Source organism: Ambystoma mexicanum, chromosome 8 (genome assembly GCF_040938575.1).
Source record: "Ambystoma mexicanum isolate Mex_15411 chromosome 8, UKY_AmexF1_1, whole genome shotgun sequence".
Lineage (NCBI taxonomy): Eukaryota > Metazoa > Chordata > Amphibia > Caudata > Ambystomatidae > Ambystoma > Ambystoma mexicanum.
The window spans coordinates 1,221,131,274-1,221,151,645 of NC_090929.1; the positions used below are offsets into that span (position 1 = coordinate 1,221,131,274).

Here is a 20,372-nt window from a genome sequence, read left to right on the forward strand (position 1 = left end):
AATTTAATATGGGAGCGGACAGGGAGCCAGTGGAGCTGGTGCAACAAAGCCTGAGAAGAAAATAAGTGTGGGGCATCAAGTGCTAGCCGAGGCGCTGATTTCTTTAAGACTTGTAGTGGTTGAACCTAAAACAGATGCCTATCCCGGATAAATCCCATTGCAGTAGTCAAGTGCCCCCATGATAGACGACGTGACTACTTGAGTTCCACATTTGAGCGGAAGAAAAGGAAGACTCTTCTTAATAACTCGACTTAGTAAAGCCGGCATTGCAAACTGTGTTGATGTGAGCATCTCTCAAAGCGGATGGTAAAGGTTTCACACCCATGCTTTTAACTGAGTTGCTCACGGTGGTTCATAGAGCCAGGGCTTCGGGCCAGAACTCAAGACTCCAATTGGAGTTGGGGTTCAGGGAGGCAATCAGTAGAACCTCTGTTTTGTCAGCGTTTAGTTTCAACCAGTTTTGCATCATCCATTCACCTCTTGTGGGAAGACAGGATTTCAGTTTGCCCCGAGGTGTCCTGTACCGGGTAGTCAAGACGGAAAACCAGCTGTGTGCCGTCCGCATAAGTGTAAAAATGCACTCCATGGTGGGCAATAAGCTGTGCCAGAGGATGAAGACAAAAGTTTTTTAAAAAAATTACCGAGAGGGAAGACCCCTGGGGAAGACCCCTGGGGAACGCCACAAGGTAGAAGAGATGGGGCAGAACGCTAGGGCTCCAAGGACACCGGTTGGGCACAGTTAGAGAGGAAGGAGGCAAACTAGGCTAAAGGAGAACCAGAAATGCCAGCCTCCTCCATGCATTGCAATAAAATAACATGGTCCTTGTATCAAAAGCCTCAGAAAGGTCAAGGAGAATCAACACCATGACACCTCTGCAGTCCTGAAACAGAGCACAATCATCAAGGAGCGGGACCATGACAGATTCTGTACCCATCTTTGGTCTGAAACCTGACTGAAAGTGGTGCAGAAGCCTGTTCTGGTTAAAGAAACGTGAAACCTGAGAAGAATTAATCGCCTCCATAAGCTTCATAAGCACAGGCCGAACTGAGATGGGGCAATAGTTGGAGGGTAAGGGAGGGTCCAGATGAGGCTTCTTTAAAAGAAGAGAAACCTGTGTGCATTTCAATGGACCAGCTGTAATAAGTGGTAAAATTGTAAGAGGTCACTTTTTTTTAAAAATGGGATCCATTGTTTAATGCAGACAGCACTATGTCATCGGTAATGGGTTCAAATTGCAAGGGTTCAGCAAGGTTTGATCCCTTGGGCCAACGCCCTTCCGCTTGGCCCTAATTGAGTCTTATGTTTTCTATTTCTTTCCATAAAAAATGTACTGATGCTATTGCACCGTATCTTTGAGCTTGCCGAGGTAATTCCCAACAGAGGAGGGTAGGTAGTTCCCTTGCAACCCTAAAAAGCTCACGTGGGGAGCAGGCTGCAGAAGCAATGCGGTAAGCATACAATGAGTATTTGGCGTCCTTGATCACTCTGTGATACCATTGCACTGCCATTGAGTAACAAGCTTTGGCTTAACTTTTATGCCATCAGTGTTTAGTCCTACGGCACTCTCGGTTGTGGTCCAGCAAGCTGGGATTGAAACACGGGACCAATGGCTTAGAGGGGCATAGACGTGTCAGCAGGCGCAAAAGTATAAGCCGCTTCGGTCATGGCTTTAATTAATGCCATATTAGGGTCCACACCTTCAGCAGTGGGCTTACTTGTGCTAGTCAGAAGATATTCTGCCACTGCAGGAAGTTGGACCCTCGCCCAGAAGCGTTTGGTGGTTGGTCGTTTGGGGAGGGGGCCAGGACCAATTCCTTCCCTTAATGCTCCCTGGGTGTCAGAAATAATATTATCAGTAACTCGGGTGGCAAGGCTCAAGTGTACTAGTTTTCTGAAGATTTTAGACCTGGCATCAAGAAGATGGACAAGAAGTTCACAAGTTCCTGTCTCCCTTCTTAAAAAGTGCGACACTCGTAGCCCAACACCTATTATTGGGAATCTGTCCAGTATTCATACAATACGGCATTTAATGCTCTTGTGAGGAGAGGTGCCCAAACGTTAAGCCTACATTTAAATAATGAATGGCATCTGGGTCCTCGCGCTTGTCAGATGACTGGGAAGTAATGGCACTAGAGACCTCTGACAAAGTCAACTTGTTACTGGCTCTCTCAATATTTTACACAGCCTCCAAATCCTCTAGCATTGTAAGAGCTTGCAAAAACTACTCTGGCTATAAATGTCTGATAAATAATCAATCCACATGGATGGTGGAATAGGAATTTTCAGCCACTTAATTAGTAGTTATAAGCTCAGCAGCTTTCCATCTCCAAAAGTATCTGTTAAGAGCAGCTTTTCCCAGGTTGGCTCAAGCAGTTTATGCCCACTCCTATGAACATCCTTCAAGGCAAATATCTGTACTGCAATCAATCCTGAATTCTTTAAGATTAGTTTGAAGGAACTAAGGAGTTCAGGTTTGTCCAGTCCGACTAGACCAACCTATATTCAACTTTTCCTCTGGCAAGTCTAACAAATTCTGCTGTGGTTGAAAATATAGATCTAATATTTAGGTCTGGGTACATATGTATGCATTATCTTGGTTGTTCAAGTTATTTCATGTATGCTGTTTTGGGATTAAAAACGTTTGATGCTAAAAGGTTACACCATAAAAATTAAAGCAAAATCGTTCAAAGGTGGTGGTCCTTATCAAGTTGCTTGGCTTGCTTATGTTTCTGTAATTTCATGTACACTCACTTTGCAGATGATTATGCATAGCTGCATTTAATATTCTTTTGAATAATTTGTTAAAGCAGCATCAAAGTAATAATGTTATGTCTACAACAGTTTTGGTCAAATGATGAGTAAAGAAAAACGAGATACCATCAGAAAGGAAGATTTGGCAAAGGCAACATTGGTAACCATTACAAATAATATCGGATCCATCGCTCGAATGTGTGCGCTGAATGAGGTAAGTTGCAGAGATGTAATCACTCTTCATGACGTCGGTCAACATTGAACCATTTTACCTGTGGATTTAGCTGAGTAACTGCATAATTGATTTTTTTCTCAAGAGTTCAAAATTGACATTCTGCTTTTTAAGATCCATTATTTGCTGTTGTTTTAAGTAGTAGTTAAAGTGCTGAGATAAAATGTTCTCAAATATTTGCCCATCTGCACATGGTAAACCACTGCTGTACGTCGACCAAAGGAAGACTCCAGGGAAACAATTAAAGGGGGCATCCCTGGCCGATACACAAAATAAGCTCAACAGACCCCTTTGAGAAACATTGTGGCAGTTTTAAGCAACCAGCATAATGTATCTTTGAATTTATTTCACAAAGGCTTATGTAGTAATTAATCTATTGTTTTAACTTTTGCTAGTGGATGCTGTATAATCAAACATTTGTGAATACCATAATTTCTCATACATTTCTTTTTACTTTTTTCAAAAATGTACTGAAAACCTAATTATTTCAATTAATCAAAGTGGCATATGCACCCTAAGCAAGGGACTTGGGCAATAGCAGATGGAGTGCATAGAACTGAGGGAGTAGTTGCGACGGATGCAATGCATGGAACAGACAGAGGGCATGGAATGGACATTGTGCAAGAATGGTTGGAGGTCATGGAACGGCTGGAGTGCATGGAACGGTTAGAATGCATGGAGTAGCCACTACGGATGGCGCAAACTCAACGGATGGAGTTGAACAGACGAAGCCGACTGAACAGACTGAGTGAAGAAAACGTTTAGAATAAAAGGTTCAGATGCGCGCTTGATCTCAAGCACCTACTGAAAACCACCATATCACATTGCATCGCCACGCTTACTTTCTTCTATACAGCACCACTTAAGTAGAACACAACAATACTATGACACATTCGGTATAGATGTTCTCATACCAACACCTGCCACATACTCCCCATCATCCTAACTAAACACAGATGGCTGCACACCCGCCAGCTTAGGCATTCTCCTCAGGCCTAACACAGCCAGAATCGGTCTGATATCACCCTGCCAGACCGAACACATACTCCTGATCTCCCAACCACCACACCTACCGCTGAGAAGCAGCTATCATACAAGTGCCACACCGGCTGCACGCATATCCAGTGCTCACACGCACCTTATGATTCTCTCTCTCTACTGACTTGAACTACGGTTCCCGAGGGCGTTCAACCTACCAGCGTCTTGAGATCATACCAATGGTACATAAGGCGCTATATAAATGCAAAGTATCATAACGTAACAATAGCCACCAAATTGGGCAACTTTAAATCAACACGATAAACATTGAAGCTTATGGATTTTCAATGAACCAAAAAACATTAACTATTCAACCTTTTCAATGTTAGTTTGTGTTTTTTATTATTATGATTGCTATTTAAGTGTAGCTTCGGTATTGCTGTAATCCACGTTTGTATGGCTCTTTTAGTTTAGCTCTAAAAAACAATTCCCAACATGTCTACTTCCCTCTAAAGATATTGTTCTATTGTGGGAACTTCTTCAGGGGATCTTTTCTTTTGAAATGGCGTTAGCAATTTAAAACAATAATGTATTCACCCTGATTTCATACTGTTCACTCTGTATTCACTCAGCTACTACATCTTCTTAATACACATGCTGAAGTTGTCTTTGTGTTTACCTGCAACATAATGTAAACACAGCCTAAATTAGTACTGTTCTCATCATACTTTTAGTACTGGTGTGTCAAGCACCTATGAATTAGCAATCTCCTAGGAGCAAAATTAAAAAAAACATCCTTATTCAAGTGTCGACCGTATGTCTCACCACTATTGGGCATTTACAATGCACTTTTTAATCCTGTGATGTATAGTGTTAGACTACCAGTACTTACTGGTCCTTCTATTGCTATGCACATAGTGTTTCTATGAGGAAAATTCTTGGGTCATCCATGTAGTTCTACCATAGGTGTACCTTTAAAGACAAAACTGGGGGAAAAAAAGGCAAAAAGAGACTCTTTAGTTGTAACCCTTAATTCTGCTTTCTGAATGGAGAACGCTCCATCTACTAATGAATGACTAAATCTTGCCTCCATGTCCTCTCAAATTCACTGGGTATTCAGTCTGTGGTGGCATATGCCTCCACACCAAACCCATCGGATAGACTCCATTGTTAGCAATAGGTTTTCTTTTTGCGACAATTTATAATGAAAGCAAAACAAAATCTCGGGTCAGTTTTAATCTCATACTGAATCTAGGATGTATCTAACATTTACAATGGTATGCCATTATGTCATCTGTCCTCGTTTTAATCGTGTCTTACCTCCTTTCCGCTTGAGATCGGTCTTCCTTTCTCATAGACCACAGTCAATGCCGACTATGTTGACTATTACGCGATGACAAATATGTTTACAGTGTGAGATGCACACGTGAACGTCTAGGAAAGGCTCTTTTATGCATAGCAGTGGCCATCTTAGAGTGTAAAGGGCAGCTTATTTCTTTTATATTCGGAGCTGCATAAAATGCAATGGTCACATTAAAAAATGAAATAGTTAACCGTAAAGGTCAAAGCGACTCACGCATGCCGCTCATACTGTATGCATCTGTGAGATTTATCATACTCTAAACATCCTTACCATGTAAGTGGTTTATAGAAGATACTCTGTTACACATGATTAGCATATGCAACATATTATATGTGGCCCAAGGTACTAACTTGTAGTACCAGTGAGACACTGGTAAAAGCCATTTTACTGAGTCTTACTTCCTTATAGATATTGTCTGCCCGTGTGAAGGACCTTTATAACCTATAGCGCTCTGTTTTCATTAAGACCAGTCTCACGACTAATGATCAAATAAATCAAGTGCTGCTGTTGCTCAGAGTTTCTTTTTGTTATAGGGTGCATTTCCACTCAAGTGGATTCTCACCAGTACAGTCCAATGCAGCTCCTCACAGTTTTGGCCCATACTTACAAAATGCCCAACAATGGGTACATTTTGTTCAGTTTTGCCTATGTACAGTTTACTACAAGGACACCAAATGACATATATCACCATTGATATGTTGCAGTTGGATAATGTCTTCTGTAACCATGGTTTAAACCTAAGTCCACTGTCAGGCTTCTTCTGGTTTGGGCACAGCAACTGCAGTGGCCACAAGAGGCATGTGGTAAAGGTATTGGCATACCCCAGCTTTTTGTAATACTCATTTGTCTATCTAGAGGTAAGTGGAGATCATTCTTAGTGAGGCTTTCTTTTAAATTCTTACTCTTCTGAAAGCACATCCGGGTGGGGCCAGGGGCATATTGACTTCCTGTAAAATCCACCAATTATTCTTAATAATACTATTGATTTTATTTGACAAGGGGTTGTAAGTGCTGACAAATACAATATTCTTTTACTCATCTCGCCTTTGTTTTGTATTCTAACAAAGCCTCTGTTATTATTGTTAGCCCTTTTGCATGCTTGTTTCACTATTCTCTTATGATATCCTCTCTGCATAAGTTTTGAGCTAAATTATTTGCTTCAGTGGTATATGATGTTTTGCTAGTGCTGTTACATCGTAGATGCAAACATTGATCAAATGGTAAATGCTGTCTTGAATGGCGAGGATGAAAACTGGAAAACAGACATAGGAAGTTTTTACCACTAGCTTCATGATAAGGTTTAACTATAAGCAAGTATCGCCCAGAACAACAAAAATTGTGATGTCGAGAAAGTCTTTCTGATTTATTCTGGCTTGAAGTAAATATCAAAAATGAGTTTTAGTTATTCAACCACGTGAAATAATCCTCAAATGTGAAAGAATCACCATGCCAGACCAGAAGTACATTGTTAATATGCCCTTTCCAAAGCTTGATGTTATTAAAGAATGGGTTGTTGTCTGTCAATACTTTGCTTGTCTCAAAACTCTTGACATAGAGGTTATCTAAAGTAGGAGGTACCGCTGACCTCATAGCTGTCCAACGTGTCTGGTGGAAAATCCTGTTGTTGAACATGAAATCGTTTTCCATTAGGGAAACTTCTGTATACCAGAGAATTAATGAAATGGGTGTAGGACTGTTCTGTTTACTATGAAACAGTTCTTCAATTATCTCAGGGGTTGCTGCTTGTGGTATTTGTACACACTATATCTACTCCCACCAATAGATCTTGGGTCTCTTCAAACAAATGACCCTCTTTTGAGTTGATAACTTCAGTGGTGTCCTGGATGTAGTTAGTCATCTGTGGTTTGAGATGGAAATCTGCAAATTTTGAAAGGTGTTAGAGAATCGAGCCCGTTCCAGAAACGATTGGACGTCCAGGGGGGAGGTGGACCAAAGTTGTTTTACTCTTAGGCAATACATACAATTTTGGTACACTAGGATTGTCTGCAATTAGATGTTCTGATTCTTGTTTTGAAATCCATTTATTAGGGGTATATGTCGACAAATGAAACAATAAGTCTGTCGGCTCCTTGTCTGGACAACTGAATGACACTTCATTTTATAAAGAAATTGCTATAGACCCTCCAGAACATCTAAAATCACTGATTGTCACGAAAGTGGAAAACGCTTTTAAGAGGGTTTTTCAAAGTATGTTTATCATTTTATTTTTTACCATTTTGATCAAAGTTTGAAGACATCAAAGTAGTAGTATGATGTCTTCAAACGTTCTGTTCATTATTTAAGAAAGGGGATAGGTTTCAATTGTTTTCTGAAGCCAGTCAAAAAAGAAGCTGTCCAAAATCGACAATTGCAGACTTCCAAAATGCTGGCGCTTCACAAGAAAAGGCTTGTTTCTGATTTTCATTTTTTCACCATGGGAAGTTACAGAATTAGTTTATTACGGTTGCACGAGGTGGAATTTCGTCCAAGAACATGTAGTTTGGTAATAAGATATGACGGTTGCCCCAATCTGAAAGCTTTAAAATTAAACATCCTAACTTGAAGCGGATATGTTCTTTAAAGGGGAGCCAGTGCAAAGATTTCAAAATCAGTGACACAGAACTGAATTTTCTAGCTCCAGTGATAGGTTTAGCAGCAGCATGAAAAATTATCTTTAGAGGCCTTAGATTACTCCGTGAAATTACAATAAGTAAAGTGTTCTTTGCATCAATATGAGACAGGACAGGATAATATGAACTAAACTGGAAAATTAAGTAGAATGAATGTCGTCTCTAATCCTGCAGAGAAGAGAAAGTCGATAATGGGTTAGCTGTATTTTGTTAGATCCATGAAACCTTGATGTATTTTTGTGTCCATGAGAAAACCCAAATATTTAGTTAAGTGTCAGAAACTTAAAGCAAGTGAGGATGGCCAAGATTTAGACTAGCCCTATTTTCATCCATTCCTCAATGGCTGATATACAACAGCCTAAATGAAGGGTTGTATACGAATTGTTCGTTTTACAACTGTTCGAATTACAATTGACCTTTTCACAATTGACCGACTTGTGAAGGTCAATTGTAACATATATGTGGGGGGAACCCCCCAGAGCCCCCAAAACCCCTATATATATAAATAAATATATATTACCAAACATATATATATGGTCAATTGTGAGAAGGTCAATTGTGACCCTTTAAATTCAGTCAATTGTTCATTCAAACAATTGTAAACGAACAATTTGGGTAATACCAAATGAAGAACATCATCCTCCGATCTCACGGCTAAATACAGTTGTGTATCATTGCCATACGGATGCATAGTAATCACTAAGCTTGAAACCAGGTCCCCTTATGTTTCCATGTACACATTAAAAAGCAGTGGAGAGAGAATTTAATTTTGTGGGATGCACAGCGTACAGAAAAGCAGAGAGTAATTGGAGGCTCCAATGTGAACTATCTGATGTCTGCAACAGAGAAAAGAGTTGAAGCAATTTAAGACAGCTGCTCCAATACCCATGTGATGTTACATGGTGTCAAGTAGCACTTTCTGATCCACAATATCAAATGCTGCTGAAAAATAAAGCAGAACCTAAAGACCAAGTTCCCTCTGGTCATTGATCCAAAGAATACAATCCAGCACTTGTAGTATGGCCGACTCAATTCTGTGGTTTTCGCAAAAACCTGATTGGCAAGGTTTCAAAAGATTTGCTTTAGAAATGGTCAATAAATGCAAGGAGGCTGTTTTTTAGGATTTGTCATAGAAAAGGTAAGGTGAACCCTAGTCGAAAAATGTATTATTATTGTCTAGGTTATCCATCTTTAACAGGGGAGTAATGATGCCCGTTTATAGAGGACTAATAAATATACCACTTTAGAATCATAATCTGATATATATCTTCCAGTGTCATTTATTTTGGCGGGTCAGAAGTACACAGACATGTTGAAGACATTTCCAGCAATGTTTATTAAATAATATGAAGATGGCCTAGCTCTCCCTATAACTATGGGGTGTTCACTACCTATATAATTAACGTGCTTAAAAATGTCCACATCAAAAAAGTCCACTGTCCAAAACTAACCCTATCTGACCCTACTACCACTATTCAAAACAACTAAGGTCAGGATAATTACTCCCTTCTGATGGTGAATCAGGATTCTGCTTGGCTTTAGTGTTCCATTAATATCTTATTTTCAAATTGTCTCTAGCCACCTTCTGTACTAGGGCTTGCAGTTGTTGGATAAGGTATTTGACTCTTCCTTTATCTTGTGGGATTATTTTCTCGGGGCTCTTTCTTAAAGTGCATTTGATCCTTATGTCCACATTGGTTAGTCGTGTATGACCATGCCTGATATCTTCTCTTGGCTGGGTTATCCCTTCAGGGTTTTTTTATGTCCCCTTCGTAGCTTAGACTCATCTTGATCATTGGTTTGTTCATCCACTATCCTCCAATTAATGCCTCCACTCTAGCACTTCACCCATCATGGTCACATGCCGAGCACAGCTGGCCGTACCCCTGGCCTGCACTTAAAAATGTCTGTTGGTTGTCCTTAATCCTAGTATGTCCACTTATGTATTGTCCCCGGTGACTGTTCAATTTACTACCCTTTGCAACATGGTCAGAATGTCCTTCAAACTCGCCTCATTTTAAGAAGCTCACTGCTACCCGTCAAATCTGATTTCTTATCTATTGTACGTTCTTTTGTGATCAAAAGAGCATTGTTCCTCCTGTATATAAATATTTTTTTTGAGGGTTTACGTCTTCTCCCCTCTTCCCAAGGTAGTCTTATCTACTGATTCACATTTTCTTTCTCAGGTTTACATACAACGTTCCCTCTTATTTTGTTACAGTTCAGATTTATCAATTTTGTGCGTTTCAGTACTTTCAATGAGAAGAGTTTCTCCACTCGTATAATGACTTCCTTTTGGCTTCCCGTCTATCCATTACCTCTCTTCATGCATGGGGATTCTGGGAACTGTGGTCACTCGGGACCTACCTTCCTGCTTAGCATCACTTTCTCAGTTGTTTTCTTTGGTGGCATCTGTTTGCTAGTTTCTTGCTTCCCTTTTGTGCTGTGGTCTGGCGTCTCTCTTGGCAATCATTGCTGTTGTGGATACCTCTGCGGGTTGGTATCAGTGTTGTTGGTTGTGCTCTCTGCCCACCACAAACTATTTGTGGTCAAACCACCAATGGGTTCCGGGTTCTCAGACTCTCGGTTTCTTGTTGATGCAGTAAGCTGTCTTCCCAGTATGTGATATTCTAGTTAAGAGTCATTATGAACTTCACAGGCTCCGGGGCTCTCTTCGGCTCTGCCTCCCACTTGTGTTAAGCCTCCCCTGCTGCTGTATGCTTCTCTCTCTATCTCTCTTACTTCCATCTCAGCATGTCCTCCTCTTTAAACATCCTCGTCACAGTGAAGTTGTGGTTTGTCGTAAAGAGGCTGCTTCCTTTCTTTGATACTCTGGCTTCAGGATAACATTGTCTTCAACAGAGTCTTAGTTTTTTATTGCTGGTAAGCATCTCAGGTAGTCCCTTGTATGCCATCACGAGAGAGGGGTTAGGTAGTTCCTCAGAGGAACAGGAATCTGTGTCCCCTAACGGGCAATCTCTCTCAGTGAGTTTCTACTTGCCCACACCCATAGGGAAGGTTCTGTGGAGCTGGTGCACCCACTTAGCCTCAAAGGGGGAAACGCCCCCTTAGGGAAAAGGGAAAAATTCCTTTGATTCCTCACAAATTGCTGATAATTTTTTGTCAATTTTTGCTGGATTCGGATTGTTGTCATAAAATGTGGGTTTTAGTTTTGCAACTAGCTTGAGGAATTACTCTATAGTAGGTAGGGTGAAAATATTCCAGTTTAAAAAAAATATATATATATTTTGCCATTTTCACCAACAATTTTGGACGAAAAGTAAGCATCCGAAATACAATAAATCATAACAATCGCAAAACCAGTTTATCTCCAAGTTGCACACACATCAATCATTGAAACAAAATCAATACCTGAAACATGAAACAACCAGTAATAACAATGAATAACATTCCATAGTCATGTAACCAATAAACATAAAAACCACAAAAACAAGACCAAAGACACACAGACATACATATCCAAAACATACCACAACACAGAACTATGCCACTCCCCAAACACCATCCACAACGTACTCCACCAACGAAAATCAGCCATACAAACTAATAAACTGTGCCTGCATCGCAAGATAAAGTTCCTTCCGGTTCCTGTTCAACACATCACCTTGCCACTCACGCTTGCCACTCACGGCCTTCACCCAAAATGGCCGACGCTTTGAACGCGTCGTGAGCGTTCCCTGGTTGCCTAGCAACCTCATTTGCATATCCCCCGATCGCGAGGACCGGAGGCGGAAGCCGGCCCCACTCGACCTAAGGCCCGCAGAACAAAGGCCCTCCCTGTCTGCCCCTGTCCGCACCTAGCGGCACAGCGCGGGACTCTGCTCCTCACAGTGCGACTTTTAGGCACCCTTTCTGCCTTACAGACAACGTACACATGCCGCCTATCGCAAAGCAGATTCTGACGGTCTGGAACTATCCCCGGTAACACTCCGGTAAGACTTGTGACCTTTTTGCTGCATTCACTTGAAGCCTCACCTGTGTCCCTGCACACTGCATATTACATCTGCATGGCACATCCACCGCCCACATTATGTGCACTCAGCACGTGCAGCCTGCTTGCCAACATTTATTGCTGCCGCCCGTGTATCTCCCGCTCGCCTGACTTAAAGCAACTTAGTCATTGCTTATGCTAATCTATGCCCACTGTGCCTTGTGCAACTTAGTCATTGCCTATGCTAATCTATGCCCACTGTGCCTTGTGCAACTTAGTCATTGCCTATGCTAATCTATGCCCACTGTGCCTTGTGCAACTTAGTCATTGCCTATGCTAATCTATGCCCACTGTGCCTTGTGCAACTTAGTCATTGCCTATGCTAATCTATGCCCACTGTGCCTTGTGCAACTTAGTCATTGCCTATGCTAATCTATGCCCACTGTGCCTTATGCAACTTAGTCATTGCTTATGCTGATCTAGGACCACCGTGCCCGGTGTATCCAGTTCCACATCATGAGTATCACACCTTGCAGCCTGCTATTGTACCTATCTGCAATTATCTTCCACCATAGAGAGGACAGTAGCCTCCCTACTATGCTCACAAGACCACCAAATTCCACCATGACCACCCTCTCTACTGACACCAGTATGGTACACCCGGATCTGAATCCACTATCCGAGTTTCCCAGCAACCCATGTAGTCTACTCTGTCGAAACTCCAGGCTCAGAGCTAGACTCTCGAAACCTTATGAGCCTCTGACTAGAACCCTACCTCCTAACAACAAAAGATCCAATACCCAGAAGCCCAATACCAACGTCCCCCCAAAAAATAGGAGACTTCCTCCCACTACCCAGACCAAAACTGTACCACCTCATCCGTCAAACCACCTACTCAAAGGAGGACTAATAAATGCAAGATCCCTGATAGCACATGCCACAGATATCTGTGACCTGATAGTGCTCGACAATCTGGACTTCATCGCCATCACCGAGTCCTGGCTGCACAACGCAGCAGGACCCCTACTCTCCTTAGCCATCCCAGAAGACTTTACGATATTCAGGCAAGATAGAACTAACACGCGCGGCGGTGGCATTGCCATCATCGCAAAGACCAGCTTAGATATGAAAATCTCACCTACAATAGCAGCTGACTCATGTGAATCACTTACTATCAAACTCCCACTAGCTAGCTCCCAAACTTTGACGATCCATCTCATCTACAGACCACCTGGTCCCTTAGGGACCTTCGAGGAGGATCTCCATAATTCACTCTCCAATAACCTTAAAACCTCTTCACAACTACTTGTCCTAGGGGACTTCAATCTGGGCTTCAATGACCCTTGAGATAAAAATGCCACCATCATTGCCAATTCCCTCTCAAATTTGGGCATGACGCAAAAAACTCTTGCACCTACACATAATAAGGGAAGAATCCTTGATTGGCTAGTAGACTACAATTGCACTGCCAATATCAAAGCTATTATCCCTCAACCTTGGTCAGACCACTTCTTCCTGTCATTTGAATTATCTACCTCCAGACCACTTCCACCAGCCTCCATCATGGCCCCGCCTTGCCCAACAAGAAACAAAAAGAGCATCACCAGAGACACAGTGATCCCGGCCATTCTACCTACACTTAACGGATTAGCAGATCATCTAGACCCAGAAACACTAGTCAACGAGTACAATAAAATTATGCTAACTACCCTCGACAACATCGCACCCTTGAAACTCAGAAAAAGTAAACCCAAATCTCACCTAAATAAATGGTTTACCCCCGAACTAAAGGATTTGCGACTACTTAAGAAGAGCTGCGAAACAGCATGGAGGCTCACCCCTTCAGTAGACCATAAAATGAAACTAACAGAAATCTCCTCCCAATATAAAAAAGAAATCCATCTGGCCAAACAGAACTCCTTTAATAAGCGGATCTCCAACGCCAATTCAAGCATGAGGGAACTATTCACCATCCTCAAAGAACTAGAGTCACCCATCCCCATTACGGATACATGCACCAAAGACAAAACTTGGTGCTCCAACATTCAGCTAGCCTTATCCAATAAAATCTCCCTACTCCAAACAAAAATAACCAAAAAGAAAGCCTCCCTTACTCATCATTCCAAGACTAACAACCTCATTACAGACCCTACCCCAAAGACCCAGAACACAGCCACACGATTCATGTTTTCCAAAACATCGATTCTCGAGGTGGAGAAAGTCATCCTCTCTCTTAAGCCGTCTAACTGCCAGGGCGATTCCTGCCCTGCCCAGCTTATAAAAGACGCAGCTAGAGATCTCTCCCCGTTTATCGCCAAACTTGTCAACTCCTCATTCACGTCCGGCACGGTACCCACCAACTTAAAACAATCCTGGGTACTACCATTGCTTAAAAAGCAAACGCTAGACCCTCTTATACCCACAAACTACCGCCCCATTACAACAATCCCCTTCCTGCTCAAAATCCTGGATAAGATCGCCTACAATCAAATCCAAAGTTTCCTGGAACAACATAAACTCTTAGGAGAGCGCCAATCAGGATTCCGTCCACAACATGGTACAGAGACTGCCCTCATCGACCTAAAGGCACAAATAGATGAAATAAGAGATAAAGGTAAAATGGCTCTCCTCTTGCTGCTGGACCTCTCGGCGGCATTCGACCTTGTAGACCATGGAGTACTTTGCAGCCATTTAGACTCAGCCACACATTTTTCCAAGGAGGCCATATCTTGGATTGAATCCTTCCTCAGTGATAGGACTATGAGGGTGTTCTCCCCCTCGGCAGCGGCGGACCCAATCCCCATCCGATGTGGAGTCCCTCAGGGCTCATGCGTCTCCCCGACTCTCTACAACATATTCACTAAGCCCCTTTTTGATGATCTGGACCATCTTGGTATCACCTACACCAACTATGCAGATGATACCCAGATTCTCCTCCCACTTTCCGGGGACTACAACAAGGATTTGGCCTTGGTGAATAGGGTGTATATCATGGTCCAGGCATGGATGGCAACCCACAGTCTATGCCTGAACGATGACAAAACAGAGCTGCTCATCCTAGGGACACATTCTAACATGAAGAAACTCAGTCAGGACTACACCTCATTTGAAATTGACGGAAATATTATCAAGGTTTCCAAAGATGTGAAGACACTTGGCTTCTATCTGGATGCCACCCTCTCTTTTGACAAGCAGGTGAAGTCATTGGCATCTGCCACCGCCTACACATGCAAGCTCATTAGAGCAGGCAAGCACTTTCTCTCCGATAACAACTGCCTTATCCTAGCGAGAGCATTAATCCTTTCGAGACTTGATTATTGTAATGCCCTCTACATCGGAGCAAACAAATCCATTACCCACCGACTTCAAATTCTTCAAAACAATGCCCTACGAGCCGCCCTTGGTGTACCCAAAAGATCACATATTTCAAACATCAGGCGTCAAAACAATTGGTTATCCTCCCAAAACAAAATCCACCTTAAAGTAGCATCCCTGGTTCATAAAGCCCTGAACAATGCAGCACCAAGCTATCTCCGCAATAAACTCACAAAAAGAAATTACTCGCACCCCGCTAGAACTGCAAATGCCAACAGCCTCATTATTCCTAGATTCAGGTTATCTAAGGCGGGGGGTAGTAGCTTCCCGGTGCAAGCAGCTCAATTATGGAACTCATTGCCTAATCCTCTACGCGAGGCACAGCCCTTCCCTAAATTCAGAATTAACTACATCAATCTGCTAAGGACTGCCAATGAATAGCCTATTGACGCCCACTTATCCTTCACCCCACCCTAGAACTTACACTTCATCATGATCTTATGGTCCCACTCTCTTTGGCCACCTGACCGATGAGCTTTCGCCCACACAGTACCTGTACATAGATTGTCTTGAGCATATTTTGTATTTATTCTGCATGTATACCGCAACTGCTGCCTTCCTGTGATATTTTGCATCTATTTTTTGTATTTTGTATTTGTACAGTGTATGTATCCCATGACCCCACCCTGCAACCTAAGCTTCGCATTTTCTGTACTGCTGCGCCCAGCTACCTTTGGGTTTGGTGCGCATTATAAGTGAATAAAACAAACAAACAAACCTTCTCATAGCTGGACAGAACCTGCATATCCACCAGTCAATCTTCCACACAAGGTTTCTTCCTAGTCTTCCAAACATTTAAAAGGTGTTTTGCTGCAACCACTAAAGCCTTATTGATCCATTCATCATACCCTCCAGCAACCACACAACACCCATCACGTGATAATAGAATCACCTGGGCGGGTGATCTGGAAACTCAAATGTTCAGCACCATATTCACCTAATCTAAGACCTCCCCCCAGAGAACCCAAGCACTCTCTCGTTCCAAAGCATATGCAACAAGGTGTCCTTATCTCCTCCACAACCCCAACAAATATCAACAACCCCACACCATTAATGCGCACCAGCCTCCAAAAAAGTCGCTATATTATCTTATACCTGATCAACCTCAAATTCATATCCAGTCTGGACGGAACACCAACTTTAAGTAAACCCTCCCGTTCATCAGGCGAAATCACATAATTTAGATCATCCGACCAAACCTGCCTCAGTTTATCCCAGGAGTCTAAATGTGACTGTTTCATAGGCATCATAGCAGTATATGTAGATACCGTGTGTGGCGACGCTTCAAAAACTTTGCAGCATTTTGGCTTAGTCTCTAGTCTTAACACCCAACATATTAAGTCTCTGCAACAAGAGAGTCTCTCTATAGCACCCCAATTGAAATCTGTCGATGTTCCTGAAAACTCACCAATCACCCCTCCCTCAACTCACCTTTCATGACCCACCTACGCTTATACAACCATTTATTCCCTCTCTGGAGTGCCGCATACGGCTTGCATGCATCCTTATCTATTCTCAACCAAAGTGGTGATGTGTCTTGATTCAATGTGAAATAATGAGCTGCTCTTTTAAGTAGAAACCCATTGCAGTATTCTTCAAGGTGCAGGTAACCAAAGCCCCCTTCCCTGACGTTGTGCAGCAGAATGAATCATGGAATCCTCAGACGTTAACGCCCCACCAAAAATTCAGAAATATCCTATCAATTTCCTTCAGCAATAACTTAGGAATCTGCAGCGGCAGTGATTGTATGATATATAAAGCTTTCGGCAATAGTACCGTCTTAATAGCATTCACCTTGGCCCATATACCCATAGTCAACCTTTCCCATTTCCTAACATCAACTAAGGTTTTTTCCACTACCTTATTCACCTTATTAAACTCTACAATTTTGCTCCGGTCTTGTATAATATACACCCCAAATATTTCACCTCACGATCAGACCATCTGTAGTTCCATGAAGAGAGAATCTCCCTGTCACGAGAAGAGGGAGCACCTCCGTCTTGTCCCAGTCCATTTTATGTCCGGATAGCTTCCCATCCTCCTGAAACATGGCCATTAGCAACACACCACACTCCCCCGGATTTGATAAAACAAGGGTCATGTCATCTGCATAAGACAATACTTTTATATCCTGACCTTCCCCTCCACCTCCCACGCAGATCCCACAAATTATTTGCTCCTGTCGAATATAAGCCACCAGTGGCTCCAAGGCATTATTAAATAGATATTCCATTTTTTATTTTTATAACATTGGAGCATACTGTTGTGGTATGAATTTTGAAACCATCATTAATCTTTTATTTTAGCAATAAAGTATTACATTTTTCACATAACTAAATCTGCGAATTTCGGACAATCAACTTTTATTGGAGTAATAATTTCTTTACAGCTCCAAACATGGTCTTCAGCTTATTCTCAGTTTGAGTAATTCATTGTGAGTAGTAGTTTGCATTGGCCTTTGCTTTTCTAATCCGCTGTCTTCTATTCATTCTTGAATATTTTACTTCTGAGAAATCACCCGTTTTTTTTTTTTTTTCTTCCTTTTTCTCATGCCTTTTCCAATTTTCGAATTATATATTTGTCATTCAGATTTGGGTTGTACCATGGGTCATAGGTTTTCATGTATTTAATTAACCAGACTTCTAAAGGAAGGACAGTATCGAAAGCCTCTGATAACTTGTTAAAATACCTTTCTAACATCTATTGTTAAAGACACATGATCCGCACTAGGGCTCTAGTTATATCATGTACTTTTTCTAAATGAAATGGAAAGAGCAAAAAGTACGAGAACATATTTTTTTTCTGCATTTTTTGTTAACCCTGCTGAATCTCAGAAGTATATAGAAAATTAAAGGTAGTTGCTCTAACCAGTCTAATTAAATAAGGGACTGGCATTATAATAAAGCTGGTTTGATAAAATATTAAGACAAGTACATTCCCACAAATACGAGTAGGGGAGAGAACATTTTCGATAAAATTGGAGGGCTCTAAAACTTCATAAAATTTATGTTATAATGCAAAGATGGAGCCTTTTAAAAGGTAGTCATTAGTTAACCATCTACTTTCAACTGCTGCGGCACATGACACTGTTAGGATCATCAACCAGGCACTAACTTCTGTTGGCTCTAATCGTGGCAATAATGAAGTACAGCACTTGATCAATTGTGATCTCGCAATCTGGATTCCATCTAATAGTTTGAGGGTGTATAACTCACTGGCAGGCAGTGGTTGTAGCTCAGTGGGTTCATTAAGTTGGAAATGGTGTGGTTGACATTTCAAATACCTATCCGGGCTGATACAAGCTTCCATAGTTTTGAGTTCAATGAAATGTGTACCATATTGTGATTTTGCAAAATCTAGGGTGTATTGGAGTACTGATGATGTCTGGAAAATGAAGACTCAAATGGGTAAGTGCTTAAATAGGAGCACATATTGAATGATAGTTGAAGGATTGTCATGCGATATGTCATGCAATTTTTGGTTTTCTGACCTTAATAAAAACACATAATATAGGAATCGCATTGAATGGAGTAATACAATTACTGTGTTTGTGGTTTCTTTTAAACAAATCTTCATGCTCTGTATGGTGGTTAATATATAATTGTTTGCTAGCAATGTCTGTTCAGCTGCTGAAAGAGAACACTTCTTGAACTCCAAATATTCAGATGTCAAGGGAGAAGTCGTGTAAACAGCATTTCTGAGGAAAAGTGTCGGGACCAGGGATGTTTATTCTCCTTGTTTTCAGCTTCTTTACAGTGTTGCCTTGTTGCATGGATTTCAAGCAGCATTGTACAGGGCTATCAAAGCATTGAGAGCTGCATCTGAAGGGAGAGTTTCCATTGTACTGAAGAACTTGAACATTAAAAGAATGAAGTACACTCCACCTAACCGTCAATAGTTTTGTGTGCAATTGAATGCATTTTGTGTATTTAAAAAAAAAAAAAGTGTGCATACTTAAGATTTCTCAGACAGTTTGTACATATCTATGTTCTCTGCAAATACAACATGAACCCGTTGCATGAAACCTAACAGAATCCAGTGATCTCACGTGTTTCATATTTTACATTTTATTTAAGTTTTAGAGCCCTTACTCATTTTCTACAAATATAATCTCTGAGATTGCCGTCAGCTGATTTATTTTGATTGTGTACTGTAAGACTCTTATTAAAACTTAAAATAGCTGAAATTGCTCCAGGAAGTGATATACTTTTTGTCTGATTGTCAAGCGCTAGAATCATGCTTAAAGAACCTTACGTCTGACATATATGTCCTAGGGTTGTGCTGAACACACTATCTCAGTCACAAGATACGCCCATACTACCTTCGCAAAGTCCTACTGCCCAATCTCTCCTGTCTCACTGCCTCCCCTCCATCCAGCTTTGAAGACAAGGGGACCATTGGTTTCTCAGTTCGGCTCCCCAATGATCAAACTGCCTTTTCCATGCCATCCGATTGTTGCCTACTTCTTGAGTAAGGTTTTAAAAAATAGCCCTTTTCCGAGCCACAAAATTCGAATCTGTGTGTTGATGAGGTTACTTGCATAAAATAAATGCTTGTTTTCTATTACCTTCCTCAGCTGCATACATTTACTATAGGTTAATGCCCCAAGTGTGATGCATAGGACTAGAATGACTAGATATCTAGTATATTGACCCTGAAGCGCATTGTGTAAAGGTTTTCCTGCCTTAAGCCATACCCCAGTATTGGGAGGAAAAATACCTCTTCAAGAAACTTTTTTCTAAGTGTCTTGTTTTGTAACCATGCTTACTTAATATAGCAAATTGCCGACACAGACCTACCCAAAGAAATCTCACAATGTTAATATAAAAGCACCAGCATCTAAAAGAGCCAAGATTTGCAACCTCTGCTTGTTCGCCAATGCCTATCTTCACATGAGAAGACAATTCCACGCTGGCCAAATCAGTATTGTTTCAAATTTAACTTCTCAAAAACATTCTACCCTACACACTAAGAGACAATCACCTAAGCCTAACCACCACAGCCGGTAAAATAGTTCAGCAGGTTGAGCGCTCACTGCTGCGATCTGTGTGATTTGAATGTTCAAATCCCTCCAAGGCTAATTCAGCCTT

At 41.5% G+C, this 20,372-nt stretch overlaps 1 protein-coding gene across 3 annotated transcripts in view; it reads left to right on the forward strand.

Annotated features, from left to right (window-relative positions):
* PANK1 (pantothenate kinase 1) overlaps nucleotides 1-20,372 on the forward strand; it is a 589,765-nt gene that overhangs the window by 382,577 nt on the left and 186,816 nt on the right. For all 3 annotated transcript variants that reach the window (XM_069611321.1, XM_069611322.1, XM_069611323.1), the window contains one exon: nucleotides 2,843-2,966. In XM_069611321.1, the coding sequence (XP_069467422.1) occupies nucleotides 2,843-2,966 (124 nt within the window). The remainder of the gene's footprint in view (nucleotides 1-2,842; nucleotides 2,967-20,372) is intronic.